This window comes from Tachysurus vachellii, chromosome 10 (assembly GCF_030014155.1).
Source record: "Tachysurus vachellii isolate PV-2020 chromosome 10, HZAU_Pvac_v1, whole genome shotgun sequence".
NCBI lineage: Eukaryota > Metazoa > Chordata > Actinopteri > Siluriformes > Bagridae > Tachysurus > Tachysurus vachellii.
In genome coordinates this window covers 19,276,284-19,292,221 of record NC_083469.1, presented here as the reverse complement: position 1 = coordinate 19,292,221, position 15,938 = coordinate 19,276,284, and the positions used below count along the sequence as shown (strand labels likewise).

General features: G+C 37.7%; 1 protein-coding gene across 1 annotated transcript; it reads right to left on the bottom strand.

Moving 5' to 3' along the window:
* Nucleotides 1-516: 516 nt before the first annotated feature.
* Nucleotides 517-15,726, bottom strand: pomt2 (protein-O-mannosyltransferase 2). Its single transcript, XM_060880131.1, has 21 exons — nt 15,176-15,726; nt 15,000-15,084; nt 14,036-14,140; nt 13,770-13,878; nt 13,560-13,668; nt 12,361-12,520; nt 12,171-12,277; nt 11,979-12,061; nt 9,227-9,336; nt 8,496-8,559; nt 8,336-8,396; nt 6,935-7,013; nt 6,560-6,711; nt 6,079-6,170; nt 5,904-5,980; nt 5,447-5,518; nt 5,276-5,335; nt 4,059-4,164; nt 3,482-3,622; nt 2,114-2,225; nt 517-1,139 (listed from the first exon to the last, which is right to left on the bottom strand). The coding sequence occupies exons 1-21, from the start codon at nt 15,457-15,459 to the stop codon at nt 1,034-1,036; spliced, it is 2,274 nt and encodes a 757-aa protein (XP_060736114.1). The 5' UTR covers nt 15,460-15,726; the 3' UTR covers nt 517-1,033.
* Nucleotides 15,727-15,938: the final 212 nt, after the last annotated feature.

The window sequence follows — 15,938 nt, the reverse complement described above, 5'->3', positions numbered from 1 at the left end:
TGCTGGCTTATTGGTGTAGATCAGTGATTATTCTTATAGTATAGTTATAGATAGATTATTTATTGTTATAGCATAGTTTAGTTCTTGTCTCGTTAGTGTTGGATTTACAAGCACTTGCATGGTGAATTATCTATATAATTTAAATCTTACTAGCATTTTACAATGTGCTGTTATTTGGTAAAGAAAAACAGAATTGTGGCTACGGCGATGTTTTGAAAAAAAATTATGGAAAGAGACATGGCTGGTTGTGGTTTGTAACAACCAGTAAGTTTTCCCATTATCAAAAAGTTTTTATTTTAGAAGACTTTGTGCATCTGATCCTCACCTGCATCCGTTTATATATTGGGTATATTTTGTGTATTTGTAAAGGAATATAATTTTGTGTATATTTTGCTCTGTGTATATGCTTCTTCTATCTCCTTAGTGGCTACAATTGTTAATACGTTTAATACTCACCAAAAACTATGATTACATTATGTGCAAGAACAAAGCAAGAAAACAACCTGCACAGAAACGTTTTCTAAAAAATATTTAATATTTACATTAAAATGATCTGCTGGACAATCCAATCTGTACAATTTCACAGACTGGATATTGACAGCTACTATCAGATACTGCAAACAAATATTTAAAAACTTTGACCATAATGTAGAAATCCTCCAAAACAAGAAAGTGAGATTTCCAGAACTCCAAGAAACGTCCTTTCAGCGCTAATCCACTATATCAGTGAAAGGTCGCTACTTCTAATATATTTATGACCTAAAAGGCACTTTGTGTGATTGTTTATTTCACTGAAACCTGGAGTTGTTTATAGTTGTAATGTATATCCAACAAGCCTACAAACGAACAATTAAATAATTAATGCTTTACAATACTGAGGACATTTTAATGTCATCATTTATAAGTTAGCAAATCTAGCATATTTAATAACGATCTCGTAAAAAGTAATGTCACTGTTTCAGCAGCTCTCTAGTCTCTAGACCAGTTCATAGATCATCTGTTTTTCCTGCACCATGTATTATGTCAAAACACTTTAAAATTCCCAGGAGTCCAACCATCTGAGTCCCGCCATGGAGGAGGCAGGATCATGAGCAAGCGGCCCCTTCATGCCGTAGGACAGAGGGTGGAACAGGTAAAAGCTGCAGGGAAGAGAGATAAATGATCACAGACATGTAATACCACCACTCATCTTTAGAGGTCTTATGCAGTCCGTGACTCTACGGGTCAGAGCCGTTTTGGCGACACGAGATGAAGCTACACAATATCAGGCAGGTGGTTTTTAATGTCCTGGCTGATTGGTGTAGATCAGTGATTATTCTTATACTATAGTTATAGATAGATGATTTATTGTTATAGCATAGTTCAGTTTTTGTCTCGTTAGAGTTGCATCAGTGCTACATTGTGTTAAAATGTTTTCCACAGTCTTTAATCCATTTGTCAGACCTGTACTCGTGTTTGCTTACCTGAGATTTGTTTATTGTTATGGTAGTTTTAGGTTAACAGAAAAAAACACTTTCCTACATCTACGCTTAAAAAACAAGACTGAATGAGTAAAATAACTCAATATAAAAATAGTGAGGGCAAAAGATCTGGAGAAAGATTGTAACCTGTGTTCTACAAACTGCTAACCATATTAACTAAGGTTTTTTTTTTTAAGTCTTCTCAGAACAATGTCTCTAAACAACACAGGATACAGAAAAAAAACCAGTAATTTACAATAGAGATACTAAAGTTAATATATTGATTTTTTTATTCAGTTTTATAATTAATCATGAAGTGAAACATCAATAAAAAGAAGTGAAAGGTTGTATGCCATAAAGGATGCCATGATTATTTAGAGCTCTTTTCTGTTTTTATTATTACTTCCACAGACCTACATAAGTGGGATCTTAAACCTCTACATTATTTTAAATACCTGCACATAAGAGTTATGGAAAGAAATTCTAAAAGCCCTAACGTTAGTGTTTAGCACTAACCTTTTAACAGCCATGAGTTAAGGCGGCTTAAGAAAATTACGAACTTCTACTGGCTTAAGATAAAAAATAAAAATAAATGAATAATCATTGAAATATAAACACAGTAAATTTCTGATATGAGTGTGAAGTGCTCTCACCTGTAGAGGAGTCCGAACAGTATCACCATGTGACCTGCTCTTAAAATGCACTTTGATACAGCTGGACAAAACAGGAAATCAGCATTCTGCAAAAGTGCATCCAGTGTTATTCCTTCAAAGAAAAGAAAAAAGGTTAAGTCACCAAGCTGTCTGAATGGCAGTTTTGCTTCACACCGTGCTTGTTTCGCATTGTAAAATAATTTTGTTTCGACCTCTAAACACACATCGATGGTTGATGTAGTGCCGTCCAGACCAATGACAGCCAACAGCAAAGTTCCGTTAATGTCTGATATGTCTGATCAAAAATGTGACCGAGTCTTAGTGGCGCAACACAAAAACACCTTGAGACAGCGAGTTAAAATCCTGATGATGCCACAGCCACATTTCAGTTGATTGCTGTTTTGCACAATACTTTATAATACCTCATGTAACTGCTGCTATAATACTAATGTGTTCATTCCAGTATTTCTGCAGATGCAATATTGATTAACCATAAAGTGTTTACACTAGTCAGTGCTGTTTTTGTGTATTGTCTTTTGTGTAATGTCTTGTATTTTTTGTTTGCACTGTCTTTTGTCCTGCACTGTTTGCACAGATGCACTTTATGTGGCTAGGACTACTTACTAAGTCCTTAGCTCTGTCTTTGTTTTCTGTAGCACCATGCTCCTGGAGAAACGTTGTCCCATTTCACTGTGTGCTGCAACAGCTATATATGGCTGAAATGACAATAAAAGCTTCCTGACTTGACTTGAGCCATCTATGGAGCAAAATCGGCCATACTCTCAATGAAGGAAGGTAGCAAAATCTTTTACACTCTCTCCATATGAATTACAGTCACACTAGTCAAATCATATACGTTTTCTGTGCTCATGCATATAGAAGGGGGCAGAAAGAAGCAGACGGGGCTTTGTTACTTGGTTACTCTGCCCCCTTTAAGAAGTAGTTTAAAAAGATGCAGTTCTCTTGTTTCAGAGGAAGCATATGGCATTGGTATCTGATCAGTGCCTTAACTCACTAAGTCTTTTGTGGCTGAATGGGCAATTCCCCATAACCACACTACAACATCTAGTGTAATTCCTTCCTAGAAGAGTGAAACAAATATTAAAAACAACAGGAGGAGCTGAATCAGGAATTTAACTGGATCAAACTCTGGACTAAACTCTGGTCACAGGTCCACAAGTCTATCTCTATCTCACTACGGTTAGTGGTAGCTCAGTGTTTAACGGGTTGGACAACTGATCTAAAGGTTGAATCCCAAGACCACCAGGCTGCCACTCCTGAACTGTATAAATGAGATAAATGCAAGCTGCTCTGACTAAGGGCACCTGCCAAATGGCATAAATATAATGTAATAATGTTTCTCTCTACCTGTAAGCATACTGCTGAAGAGCATGGCAGGAAAGTAGTGGTGGTAGTAGAGAATTCGCCCCATGATGTAAAAGGGCATGTAATGCAGCATCCATCCCAAGAACAGCATTCCACCACCTTCTAGAAGAACCTGACAGCGTGCTGAACAAACAGAACAGCAGAAAAGCAATAAAAGATCATCAGATAATATAGATAGTTCACATACAGTAACTAGGTTCCTGGGAGTTATGCTGCTTTAAGATACCGAAAGTTAAAGTGACAGTCACGCCGTGTCAGACGCAAGGCCACATTGACATGGTCTGTGTACCTACATCTTTTACAGCTCAGCAATTTAGCTGTAATCATATTCATATATTTCTTGTTTAACTAATAAGCATGCAGTTTTCTGTTTACCAGTAACCCATCGCTAACCCTGTGCAGTAAACTATATCACCACATGTAACCCTTTAGCCATTAGAGTGTGACAAAAATCAATTGATTACTTGGAAGTCAGTTGTTTCACTTTGAGTTTAACTTTCATTTGTCTTCAGAAGGTAATATTTTCCACAACCCCTGAACAGAAATATTTCTTGCTCACCTTTCCTCCCTCCCTCGAGTTTAGCTCCTCTCTGTATGGCCAGAGTAAACACACACACCATGACAAGAAACAGACCCAGAGTGAACAGATTCAGCCACCAGATCACCTGAAGGGCAGACAGAAAAGTGCAGCCGAGTCACACACCTTTCCTGAAGCCTTTGGAATAGAATAATTTATATAATATCCTTCAGTTACTGTTCTTCAAAAACTCATCCATGTATGAATGAAATAATGCCTCTTTCTATCTCAGTTTCACAAAACTGCCTATTATTTAGAAATTAGGGATATTAGCTGTAAAATAAATGGTGTGTGTGCATCTCAATCAGCTCCTTAGTTCACTATTAAGTGCACTGATCATGGAGTTTAGCATTTTAACATTAACAATTGCTAATTAATAACTGTTTCAATTGCAAAATCCTTCAGATACACCAGAACGTTTGCTCCGTAAAATAATCCCACAATGCACCGCAAACAAATGTCGTTCATGAAGCCTCTCAGCTAGAAAAGGAAATCTGGCAGACGGATTCAACTTCAACTATAAACATATTATTTGTTTATTTATAACTATATACATGCTTTATTTGTCTTTCTATATATGCTTAGCTTGAGTCTTTCGACTTGAGTGTTAAATGATTTAAAATAAATATACTAGCTATTTTTCATAATGTGAATAAACAACATAAAAATGTCAAAGATATCGGCCCTGCTGTTTTGTTGATAAATGCCACTGGTGAAGTTTTACAGCTTGAGTATGTAGTCGTGTCACCGAAGAGTCAAATCACTAATGAGTCACCAATGTTCCAGAGTCTTTACAACTTTCCCTAACTTGTGTAAATACACCTATTCACAACCTAGGGAACTAGGGAGCTGATTGAGACACATGGTAATATTCTGGCTCTTTACTGTATCCAGAGCATTTTATCCCTGATCCTTCTACCACCAGAACACAGTAGGCCTTTTGGTTGACGTTATTTATAGGCTTTAAATTTTTTATTTATAGCCTGACTTGTTTTTGAATTATTGATGTTTGGATTAAACCCATTTAATTCCACTGAGCATACAGACAGACTAATAGCTTTGATAATTGTGATAATTAACAGCAACTAATAATGTAATTATGAACAGGGTCCCAGAGGATTGTGGATACAGGATTTGAGAGAGAGAGAGAGAGAGAGAGAGAGACTGAGAGGAGAGAGATGGGGAAAGTGGATACTCACCGGGTTCCCTAAAAGATACACACGGTACTCTGTTTCATTCACTCCAGAAAATCTCAAGCCCTACACATAAAAGTGACAAGAATTATTTCTTAGTAGATTCATTCAAATGACTAGTATTAGTTATCGTGCTTTGAAAAGTGTTGTAATTTGAGTGTAACACAAGGAGGTCACCTGATAGTTGATAGGCCAGTGCCAGGGTTTGGAGTTAACTTCATTGTCTTTAGGTTTTAGGCCACTGTTTCCCTGTTGTTCAAGAGCAAGCAATGTGCATCAGGATGCTTCTTGGTGTCAATAGGTATGTTTACATGCTTCCCTTTATCAGTCCCGTAAACGGTGCAATCCAATTCAAATACTTGGTTTACTTGTGCATTATATACTGTATATTGTCCAAACATGACACGAAGAGTATCTGACGTTGCGTTCTCACCACTGGACAAGATGTTTTTTAATCTGATTGAGAAAGCATACAGATTTTTCCCCCTAATCACCAGATTATTTCAGATCTACCAAATCTTTTAATTCAGATCATCCAGATCGAACTCAATATGATTACCGACAGATTATTCGGTTGCATGTACACATACCAAAAGAGATTTTTCTATTTCAATAGTTTTTCAATAGAGCTTACCCTAATCATAACAACATGAGATTCAAGTAGGATCTCCAGGAAGGAAGGCTTTAGCACACACAAACTGATGTTGGGCACTATGAAGACACGAAATCATACTTTATGCTGCAGGTCTAAAATAAAAAAAAATAAAAAACAGTCATCATATCGATAGGGATGAGCTGCTATGACTTACATTTGGGGTTGATGTGATCTTCAATGTTCCACTGGGAGTTTGGAGTTTCCTTTAAGTATGGACTACATGTCACCTCTGCCTGCTCCCAGCCCCTTTAAAAATGTGAGAGATTCGTAATAAATATTATTATTTAATACAGAATTCTTCATAGATTTTTAGCCATTTATCTTAGTGTTATTTCTGGACTAATAGAATTACTTCAGCTAAAGCAATCCCTGCAGTAGCTACTGTTACAAAATTTGATATTGATCTTAGATATAGATGTAATATTACCCAGCTTTACATGGAATTTACATGAAATTACAGTGAACTGCTTTATCGCAGATGCTCTTGAATGCACTTATTTGATCCACCAATCAGCTTGAAGTACAGCACTGCAGTTTTACATCACAGTTGTGGAGAACAGACAATTTATACCCAGACGTACAAATGGACGTTTAGGGCATAAAGGACACGTCACCGCAGTCTGAGAGGTTCTTACCATTTCGGGAGCATCTTGCCTGAGGAATAGAGCACACAGCCAGTTGAACGATGCAGGAAGCGCACTTTACTACGCAACACCTTCACCGGGTCACCTTTCTTTCCTCCACACACCTCCACCTGCCAGAGATCATTGGGATCGCCTGTACCATTCTAGAAAAAAAAAAAAGAGAGCAGGTTATGTTTAGGATCTCTAGCGATATTCCTTCTGCACAGGTATCTATTAAAGAGAATCGTGGTAATGTGGCCTGAAGAAAATGGAATCTACGAACCAATTACCGTTGTGTTATTTGCATCCTTTAACTGCACAGTGAGCAAAATAAGCCTTTTTTTTTGATGATCTTTGGTGGACACAGAAACACAGCATGATACTCACAATGCCATAGCCTGTGACTTGAAGGTGCTTCTTAGTCAGTGGTGCTTCATGAAAGTGACTGTGCAGGTTGCGTGAGGTCCTGACAAAAAAAAAAGACGGTTTATAATCATTCTTGTGGATTGGATATATCGCTTGAGGTTTTTTCTTTAGCTTGTTATATCCATTAGAAAAAACAATATGCCATAGGATTGCGATGCTGCTCTTCAAGGCAACAATAACTCGACCACACAATCAGGGCTAAATGTTATAAGGGCTAATACCTCATTCTCTTTCGAGAAAAAAACACAAATAATTCTCAGAGTTTTGGCCTCCTGTAAGCTTGATTACTGCAGCAGCAGATAATCATCAGTCAAAATACAGACTATGGTATGAAGTGGAGGATGTGGCTGATTTCTTTCTCGCTCACACTGTTTACTCACACAGCCTATCTGTATCAAGCAAGGACATCATTTCCATAGGAGATTGGGGTCTGTGATGGTCACGGGTGATGGGTTGCTCCCCCAAATAATCAGAACTAGCAATTACACCCCCTCCAATATTTATACCATAAACATATCGTCGCTCTCGGGCGGAATCCTCGTATCTCCAAAACCGTTATTTTTCAGGAAATTAAAAAAACGCCGTACCTTATCTGCAGTGCACAGGATTTAGTCCGTGTTGCAGTGGATTGTCTCGCGCTAAATTCCTGTCCTCAGACGAGCACCAGAACTAGCGGGGGTCAAGATTTTTTTTCTTTGCGCCCAGTGTTTTGAAGACATTTACCTCAGAAGACGTGTTGATTCGTTGCGACTCTTCTAGAGGAGAAATATGCCGCGAAGCTCTCCCGCGGAGTGAGGAAGAGGTGGACAGTTGAAGTGTCCAATGGAGTTATGAGATTTGCGCTCGAGCTATTTTCAAGACTTTAGATTGGTTAATAACTTGTAAAAATAACAGACCCACGTGGGGACTGACCAATAGCATCGATATGTGAAAAAATATGAAATTGACCAAATTTGGACATACGAGGTTTCCACCCCACAGCGACGATATGTTGATGACATTTATTGTCCAAAATTCCTCATGTTCTGAACTGAGTTATATAGAGATAAATCAGATAAAAATACTAAAAGCTCTCCTCTGTTGACTTTTTCCAGACACGTAAAAGACATAAAAAAAATAAATAAATCATATTACTGACGTATTTTATGTCATTGAACAAAACATGAAAATATCTTGAGCTCGTCATAATCACAGAACATTATTTCAGGCATTAAAAAAAAAGAAATAAAACTTTTAACACTCTAAAAACCAAAAATATAATGGTGACATAACTGTAATGGTGAGCTCCTAATATTTAGGAGAATTTCCACATCCACAAGTCAATAAAAGAGACACTTCAAACCCAATCATAAACATACTCACTCTTTGTGCTCCAACCGAATGATGTCACCGTGTCGGATGAGCTCGGGACTCGCTGAGGGATCTAAAGTGGGGAGGAAAAAAAAACCCTCACACAATCTTCACAACCACATGCAACTGGTGTCAGAAATAAGATCGTAGGAACATCCAGATTTCCCCTCACCATCATCATCAGGTCTCTTGACGAGCCACAGATTATTAAAGTCTTTGTGCAGATAAGCTGTGACCTATTAAAGCAGAAATGCGAGACTGGGTATTATTAGCTAGTCTTAATATTGATTATATAAAAGGAGCTAGCTACCAATTTAGATGGAAATCAATGTGAATATATAAGGAATGGGTTTTGTTATGGGTTTCTGTTTTCTTTTTAGACGAATGCTACGTATAAGTGTTATACGAATAAACCTCCTATTTTAATATATCTGTATAACAAATGATTAAACTTTATGTAAAATAAAATTGAAATGCTTGGCTTTCCTGAACAAAATACTCCAGTATCTGTAACATTACCATGTCTTACTAAAAAGGGAGACAAGTTGGAGAGATTAAAAATAGCTAATTCAGTAAAATAAATAAATATCAATAGTAACTAAATTGTTCATTCAAAAATCATTCAAGAATTTATGTCATTTGTTACAGCTACGTTACAATCATCCATTAACAAAAACAAAATTTAGGCTTTAATATCTCAATGTAATAATAATAATAATAATAAAAATTCTTTAATGATTGAGTTCTCAGTTGTAATTTCAGAGTATGTGTTATGGCCCTATATTATACGAACAAATATACTTCACGTACTTCTACATTCAAAACTGAAAAGTACTGTAATCAATATTATGTACATTTATGAGTGTGTATAATTAAAAGCTGTGTGAGGCAGTATCGTCTGACCTGTTGCTGTTGGGCTCCGACCCCCTCTGGATACAGGTGCCAGTGGGAATGAAGATATCCTCCAGCTATTCGCAGGTTCTTCACTGTTATTGCTGAGCCATATGCTAAGTCTGTTTGTAGGAAGAAGTAAGTTACATCCTTTTCTAAGAACAAAAAAATGTAATTTCATTGGCTCTTATATTGAAAGAGTATCTGAGTATAAAGGGGTTGTTCAAAATAATAACATGACGTAAGGAAGTATTACTGGGCAATATAAAGTTATGGAATCAATATATTGATAAAATACTGAATGAATTAGAGGTCTTCTCGGGTCTAAAAAAAATGTACCTGACCCGAAGTGACCCGAATCACTTTTTACCCGAACCCGACGTGCATAATTTTTTTTTTTAAGAAAGACCCGACACGAGACAAACCCGAAAAAATTAGACCCGAGTCCGACCTGACGGCATTTTTTTTTAACCCGACTGGACCCGAATGTTGCATAACTCTACACTAAAGTAACCGCTACAGCGCGGATTCAAAATTGATTGACTGGTCTGTTTCAACGAAAATTAGCTTACCGCCAGCCACACGTCGCCAGCCACATGTCGCAAGCAGTCTTGGCCTCGCTATTATTATACTCGACCCGTGTCCGAGGCACACGTGAAACTTTTAGACCCGAACACCATCTAAGTGGACCCGTGAAGACCTCTACTATGAATACCATCAGTCTAAAACTCTGTGCTGTTGTAAGTATTTCAGGAAGAGATAGGTCTTTAACCGTCGTTTGAAGACAGCCAGTTACAAGGACAGAGAAGAGTCTGGATGCAAAGCTGCCATGTACTTTATGGGACCAGTTGAGCACATGCTCTGAAGGAGTCTGGTGCAATGTGGAGAGTGACAAGAGCTTTGAGGTAAGTGGGCAATGGTCCATTTTTAACTTTGGCATTTTTGGTCCATTTTCTGTGGACTGGGAGAAATTTAGAGGGTTGAAAAGTCATTTTGGGTCATTTGGTCAAATGGCTAACACGCGTGTCCTCTAAGAAACCTGGGGCATCATAGAAGTTGTCCTGCCTTTTCCATTTGAATTTTTTTTAATTATTATAAATGCTGGACAAACATATTTACTAACTTTTGTTAGATCAATCTATTTATTTTGTTAGCACTTTATGGAGCACATAAAAGTCTAGAATGATGTAGCATTACGATTTTCCTTCACTGCAGCGAAGAGGCCCAAACCTGTTCCAGCATGACATTAAATGAACTCAAGTGGCCTGTTCTCAACCCTACTGAACACCTTTAGGATAAACTGGAACACCAAACTCTGGACATCATTAATGCTCTTCTGGCTGCATGAGCACAAGTTCTAAAATCTAGTAAAAAGCCTTCAGACAGGATTAGAGGTTATTCTAATAACAAAGAGAGACTATGTCTGTAATGGTATGTTTCACAAAGCACATATGGGTGTGATGTCTGTCCACAGACTATTAGCCTTATAGGGTATATATATATAAAATGATATATACATTAAATGAGGCATTATGAAAATGCCTTGCGATATTATATTGTGGGGACATGATAATAATAATAATAATAATAATAATAATAATAATAATAATAATAGGTATGTGGTGGTATTGGGATGTGATTGCATAGAGATAGGGATATGATATACTCGGGATATGACGCATCTGAAATGTGCCGGTATTGGGACATGAAATATTTGGGATGTAACGGTATATAAATTAATAGATGATGTATTTGGGATAAAAACATATTGGGATATTATCTTTGCCATAATATGTAGTTGGTCCAAACAGATCAGTCCTTATATAAACAGCATTTTCGGAACTAAAGTGTTTTGATTGAAGGCAAGGAATGGACTTCTGTAACCCTAAACTTTATTAGGGTTTAGACACTGTTTGGCATCTCGAGTTAAGAGATAGTGTTAATTTCGTCACCTATTTTTAATTTAGTCTTAGTCTTGTGCCAAATGTCCTTGTTAGTTTTAGTCATATTTAGTCATTCACATATCTTTTTTTGTTAGTCAAGTTTTAGTCGACTAAAAGTCTCGTCATTTTAGTCTAGTTTTAGTCAAAAAATTGTAGTCTTTTTTAAAATAACACATTATTACTGAGAATATTACTGATAAACATTTCAGTAAAAAAAGTTTTTTCACATATGTTTCACTCGAACTTGACCGCACATCACATTTTTTACTTTATTGATACTGCTTTTAATCGTAATGCAAAGACCGGTCATCGGGACATAAGCTGTCATGTACAATAAAAGAGCCTGTGCAGCGACAGGAAATATAATTTAATACAAAAAGCCTAGACGGTGGACTTGCGCTCAGGATTTTAAATTTTTTTTTTTTTTGAGCGGCGGGTGGACGAATTCTTTCTACGCACACACTAAACAGCCCGAAGCTGCGAACTCGTTCTGAATATTTTAAAGGCGTAACAGCTGATGAAAAAGCAGAGACAATTGTAGACGGAAATGAAGAGAGATTTTATCTTAGTTTTTATTTTATACAAAACATTTTCGTCTCGTCTTTTTTCGTCAACAATAATGCATGTTAATTTAGTCTTAGTCAGCGTTTTTGGACAGTGGTGCAGTCTTGTCATCGTCTCGTCTTAGTCATGAAATAAAAGGTTGTTGACGAACATATTTCGTCTCGTCTGACGAAATTAACACTATTAAGAGATGAGAATCAGTATGCGACACACGACTGATTGAAGTCTATGGACAAAGAGCTGACAAATACACTCACATTCTGGCATGGTGGCGTTATGCAGGTTGTTTCCAGTCAGGCGAGACTGAAAAGCTGAGCTGAAGAAACCGTCTCCTGGACCACTACGTAAGATATAAGAAACAGGAGCCTTGATTTAGTTTTTGCATTTGAAATTCTCTGTCAGTTTTCTAAAAAATGATGACTAGAGCAAAAACACTGATGTTTGCATACCTTCTATTTAAGATGACAAAATGAACAGCAAATATTGTAGTGTACAGGAACAAGGGAATCATTATCAACCCAAACACTCTAGAAGCCAAGTGCTTGGCAAAATCCACCTGATGAGAAATGAGGACTGGATGTAAACTCCAAGGCTGAGCATTTCAACATGTCTAATCATAAACATTGTCTTTGTCCATACCAGAGAGAGACTAATATCTCCCAGCAGTTTCCAGAGGTCCCAAGCAGTATTGATGCCCACTAGTAAGATGACAAACAGCCCTACAAACTTCACCCCTAGAGAGCCAGCGAGGTTCACTCCTGTCAGAAGCAGCCACAGCCACCAGGACCAGCTGAAGGGTCTAGAGCACGATACAAAATATGGTAACATTACAGAGTGAAATTTTCAGAAAGGAAAATATTATGAGCAAAGTGAGGCATACACGGTCTGTACAGGACCTGGAGAGGAAGAATAGCTTTTTTAGTCTCCAAATGCTGGTCATTTTATACAAAACGATTAATGTGCATAACTATATTTCTATCTCATAATTTATATAAAACTATTATTCAGTCCTGAGCCACATTACAGTTCTAACATTAATAATTTTAAAATAAAAGTTTCAATTAATCTAGATATTACACAATCAGGAATACAATCAAGAATAAATTTAAACAAATAAATAAATGGTGTGTCAACAATCCAAACTTTAAAGCAAAATCTACATGAAAATAGTCTTAAACATTTTTGCTAGAATTTGCCAAATATTATTGCAAGCTCACAAGAGGTTGAAGGCAGGTGTAAATTTGTTGGCCAAAAGGTATAAGCTAGCCCACTAACTCTAGCTACCTAGCTAAAATATGGTTTACATTTAAAAGAAACTATCAAACGTGAACACTGAAACACGCATACAGTTAAGTGCAGAAATGAGGTGGAGTCAAGCGTTGGTTTACGATTGGAGGAAGGAGACGAGGGACACGAGTGGTAAGGAACACAAACCTGTGCTGATTTTTATTAATGACTGTTCTGTTACAGTGAGACGCATCAGGGATAAAGAAGGGGAGACGAGAAAGAGATGAACACACAGACCTGTGCGTGTGCATATATATTTTACACGTTGGTGCTGAAAAGCGAGCAATAAAGTTAAAAGGAAAATCAGGTTGTGATTTCAAAGCCTGCCTTCATTTTCCTCTTTCCCCGAACCCTCCAAAACATGACTAAATAGACGTTAATGCAACTAGTTAGCCATTACCTGGCTATCGTTATCTCTTTAAATTTCTAAAGCAACTTTGCAACTGGGTAATAACCCAAATTTGAAAACAATTCAATGAGAAACAAATAGAATTAAGTGTAGTGTGCAGAATGTGCAGAATTAAGTCAAGGCTTATTGGGTGTTGGCCTACCTGTTTCTTTCCTGTTTGAATTTGACCATGCTCAGAACAGCTCCCATAATAAAGAACATGAGGATGGGATCGAGCAGGATGTACTGCGAGAGGGTGATACATCCAGTGTCTAAAGGAAAGCGGTCACAAATTGTAATGTTACACAGCATTTTTTGGTATGTGTTTGTTTCAGATATATTTACATTGCATCCATCACTTCATCACACGTACCGAAAATGAGAAGGTAAGCCGCTATGAGAGCAGCTGTAGTAGAACGAGACAGCTCCCAGACCACCAAGAAAGCAAAAGGAGGCAGACAGGAGCCGAGAGCTGCGCAGAACTGAACGAACAAGGGAGTCAAGCAGTGACTGAACACCACAAAAGATCACACCATACAACTATAACCTTATCCAAGTCTTCACATGTACAGACTCAATTATTATTATTAGTAAATAACATTAAACCATTAGGCACATAAGTGATAAGACAATATTTACCCCTCTCATCCCCAAGTAGTTGTGATGCTCATATTTGTCCCCTGGTTTAATGAAAGGAAAGGTGCCGTCGTAACCGGTCAGGTATCCTGCTAGGCCAATCAGCATCTGATCTCCGAAAACAAAAATATAGTTATTAACCCAAACCGTCCTGTTCCTGAACTAGCCCATTGTACACACTTATGTTTACACTCATAGGATTGTTAAATATTATTAATTATTAAATAGCTGAACAGTTAAGGCAAGTGATTTCATTCACAGTAGGAATGATTGTGTGTGTATGATGATAATATTACTACAACAATGCAGTTGGGGTTTTTAAGCACTATGTACTGAATCCTATATTATACACATCTGCTTCCTTCTTCCTCCTCTAGTATTTCATCAGCATCAGGACCTCTGTACAGGAAAATACAGGAATATCGATTGGATGTTTTTTAATCTGTGGACCCCTCAACATGTTAATAATCCAATGTATTACTAATGATCTGGGTTACATTTGGAAAAAAAAAATAATCACCTGCTTTTGAATTTTTGCTGTTCCCAGTCTCTTAACTAAGAGTGTGATATTTGAAACAAAGGATGTAGTGGAGCTTGATTTAAGTTATTTCAGTCTGTATTGTCTTGTATAGTCTGTATATTCTGTTTTGTCTGTAGTGTCTTGTCTTGCCTGGTCTGTAGTGTCTTGTCTTGCCTGGTCTGTAGTGTCTTGTCTTGCCTGGTCTGTAGTGTCTTGTCTTGCCTGGTCTGTAGTGTCTTGTCTTGCCTGGTCTGTAGTGTCTTGAGTAGTATAGTGTTATTTATGTCTGTCCTTTTGAGAGTCACAAACAGAACCCAATTCCTTGTGTGTGTCAATACACTTGGCCATTAAACCTGATTCTGATAGACACGATAAAATGGTGATTGAGATGAAATGTACATGAAGGTGTGTGAAGTTTACAGACAGGTAAAGCTCAGTACACTGTACCTTGCCAAGTGGAGGATGAACATCAAAGAAAAAGGTGCGGTTAATATAATAGCTGCCCATCTTCCCAAAGTGGGTCTCATCCCAGCTGTAAACGAGCCACAAATTAGTTCTGATCTAAAATAAAATAAAATAAAAAAACGCATATTCTAAAATAGTAATAATTTCCTTTTCCTCACCACACGTGCGGCGGCTCAGGGAGCTTGTAGAAGCGGGTGCACACGGACAGAAGCAGCACTGTGAGCACAGGACACACTGACCAGACATCACTGCGGTTATAACGGCTCATGGACAAACTTGGAGACGATCCGTTTAAACAGGACCGTCTGTAGGAGTCTGAAGCGTGAACGTGCGCGCGTTCATGTGTGCCACGGGCGCGCGCCTTCTCCGTGCGCGTGCACGAACTCCGGTTCCGTACAACGCTCCGAACGCCATTCTGATCTTCCCTGAAACTTTCTTCCATCAGGTTGAGAGATGGAAAATGATGCAGAGAGGTATTAATGTTAAAGAAAAGACTAACGAGCGGTCGGTTAACCCAGTCAGCTTTGTAGTGCTGGAGCTGCCACAAAAATTAATCTCATTTCATCTCAATTAAAGCTCCAGTAGACGGTCGAATAAAGCATATGAGCAATAAACATGGCAGAAATGCATCTGCATAGCCGAAACCTGCTGTGTTTACTATCCAGGAGGATTCGCGTTTAACTTCTACTACAAGTTCTTCTTCTGCGAGTGATACAGCTCCATAACCTGGACATTAACATCGCCACCTGGCGGCCAACTATGGAATTAGCGAGAAAGTTATCATCAGTCAATTCCTTATTATCAGTCCATAAATTTACTATTTAAATCGGAAACATTTGGAGACATTGCAAGCACAGTATCGCTCATACATCAGGTCAATATTATAAAGATTAACAGTTAAGACTGTGTGTGTGTGTGTGC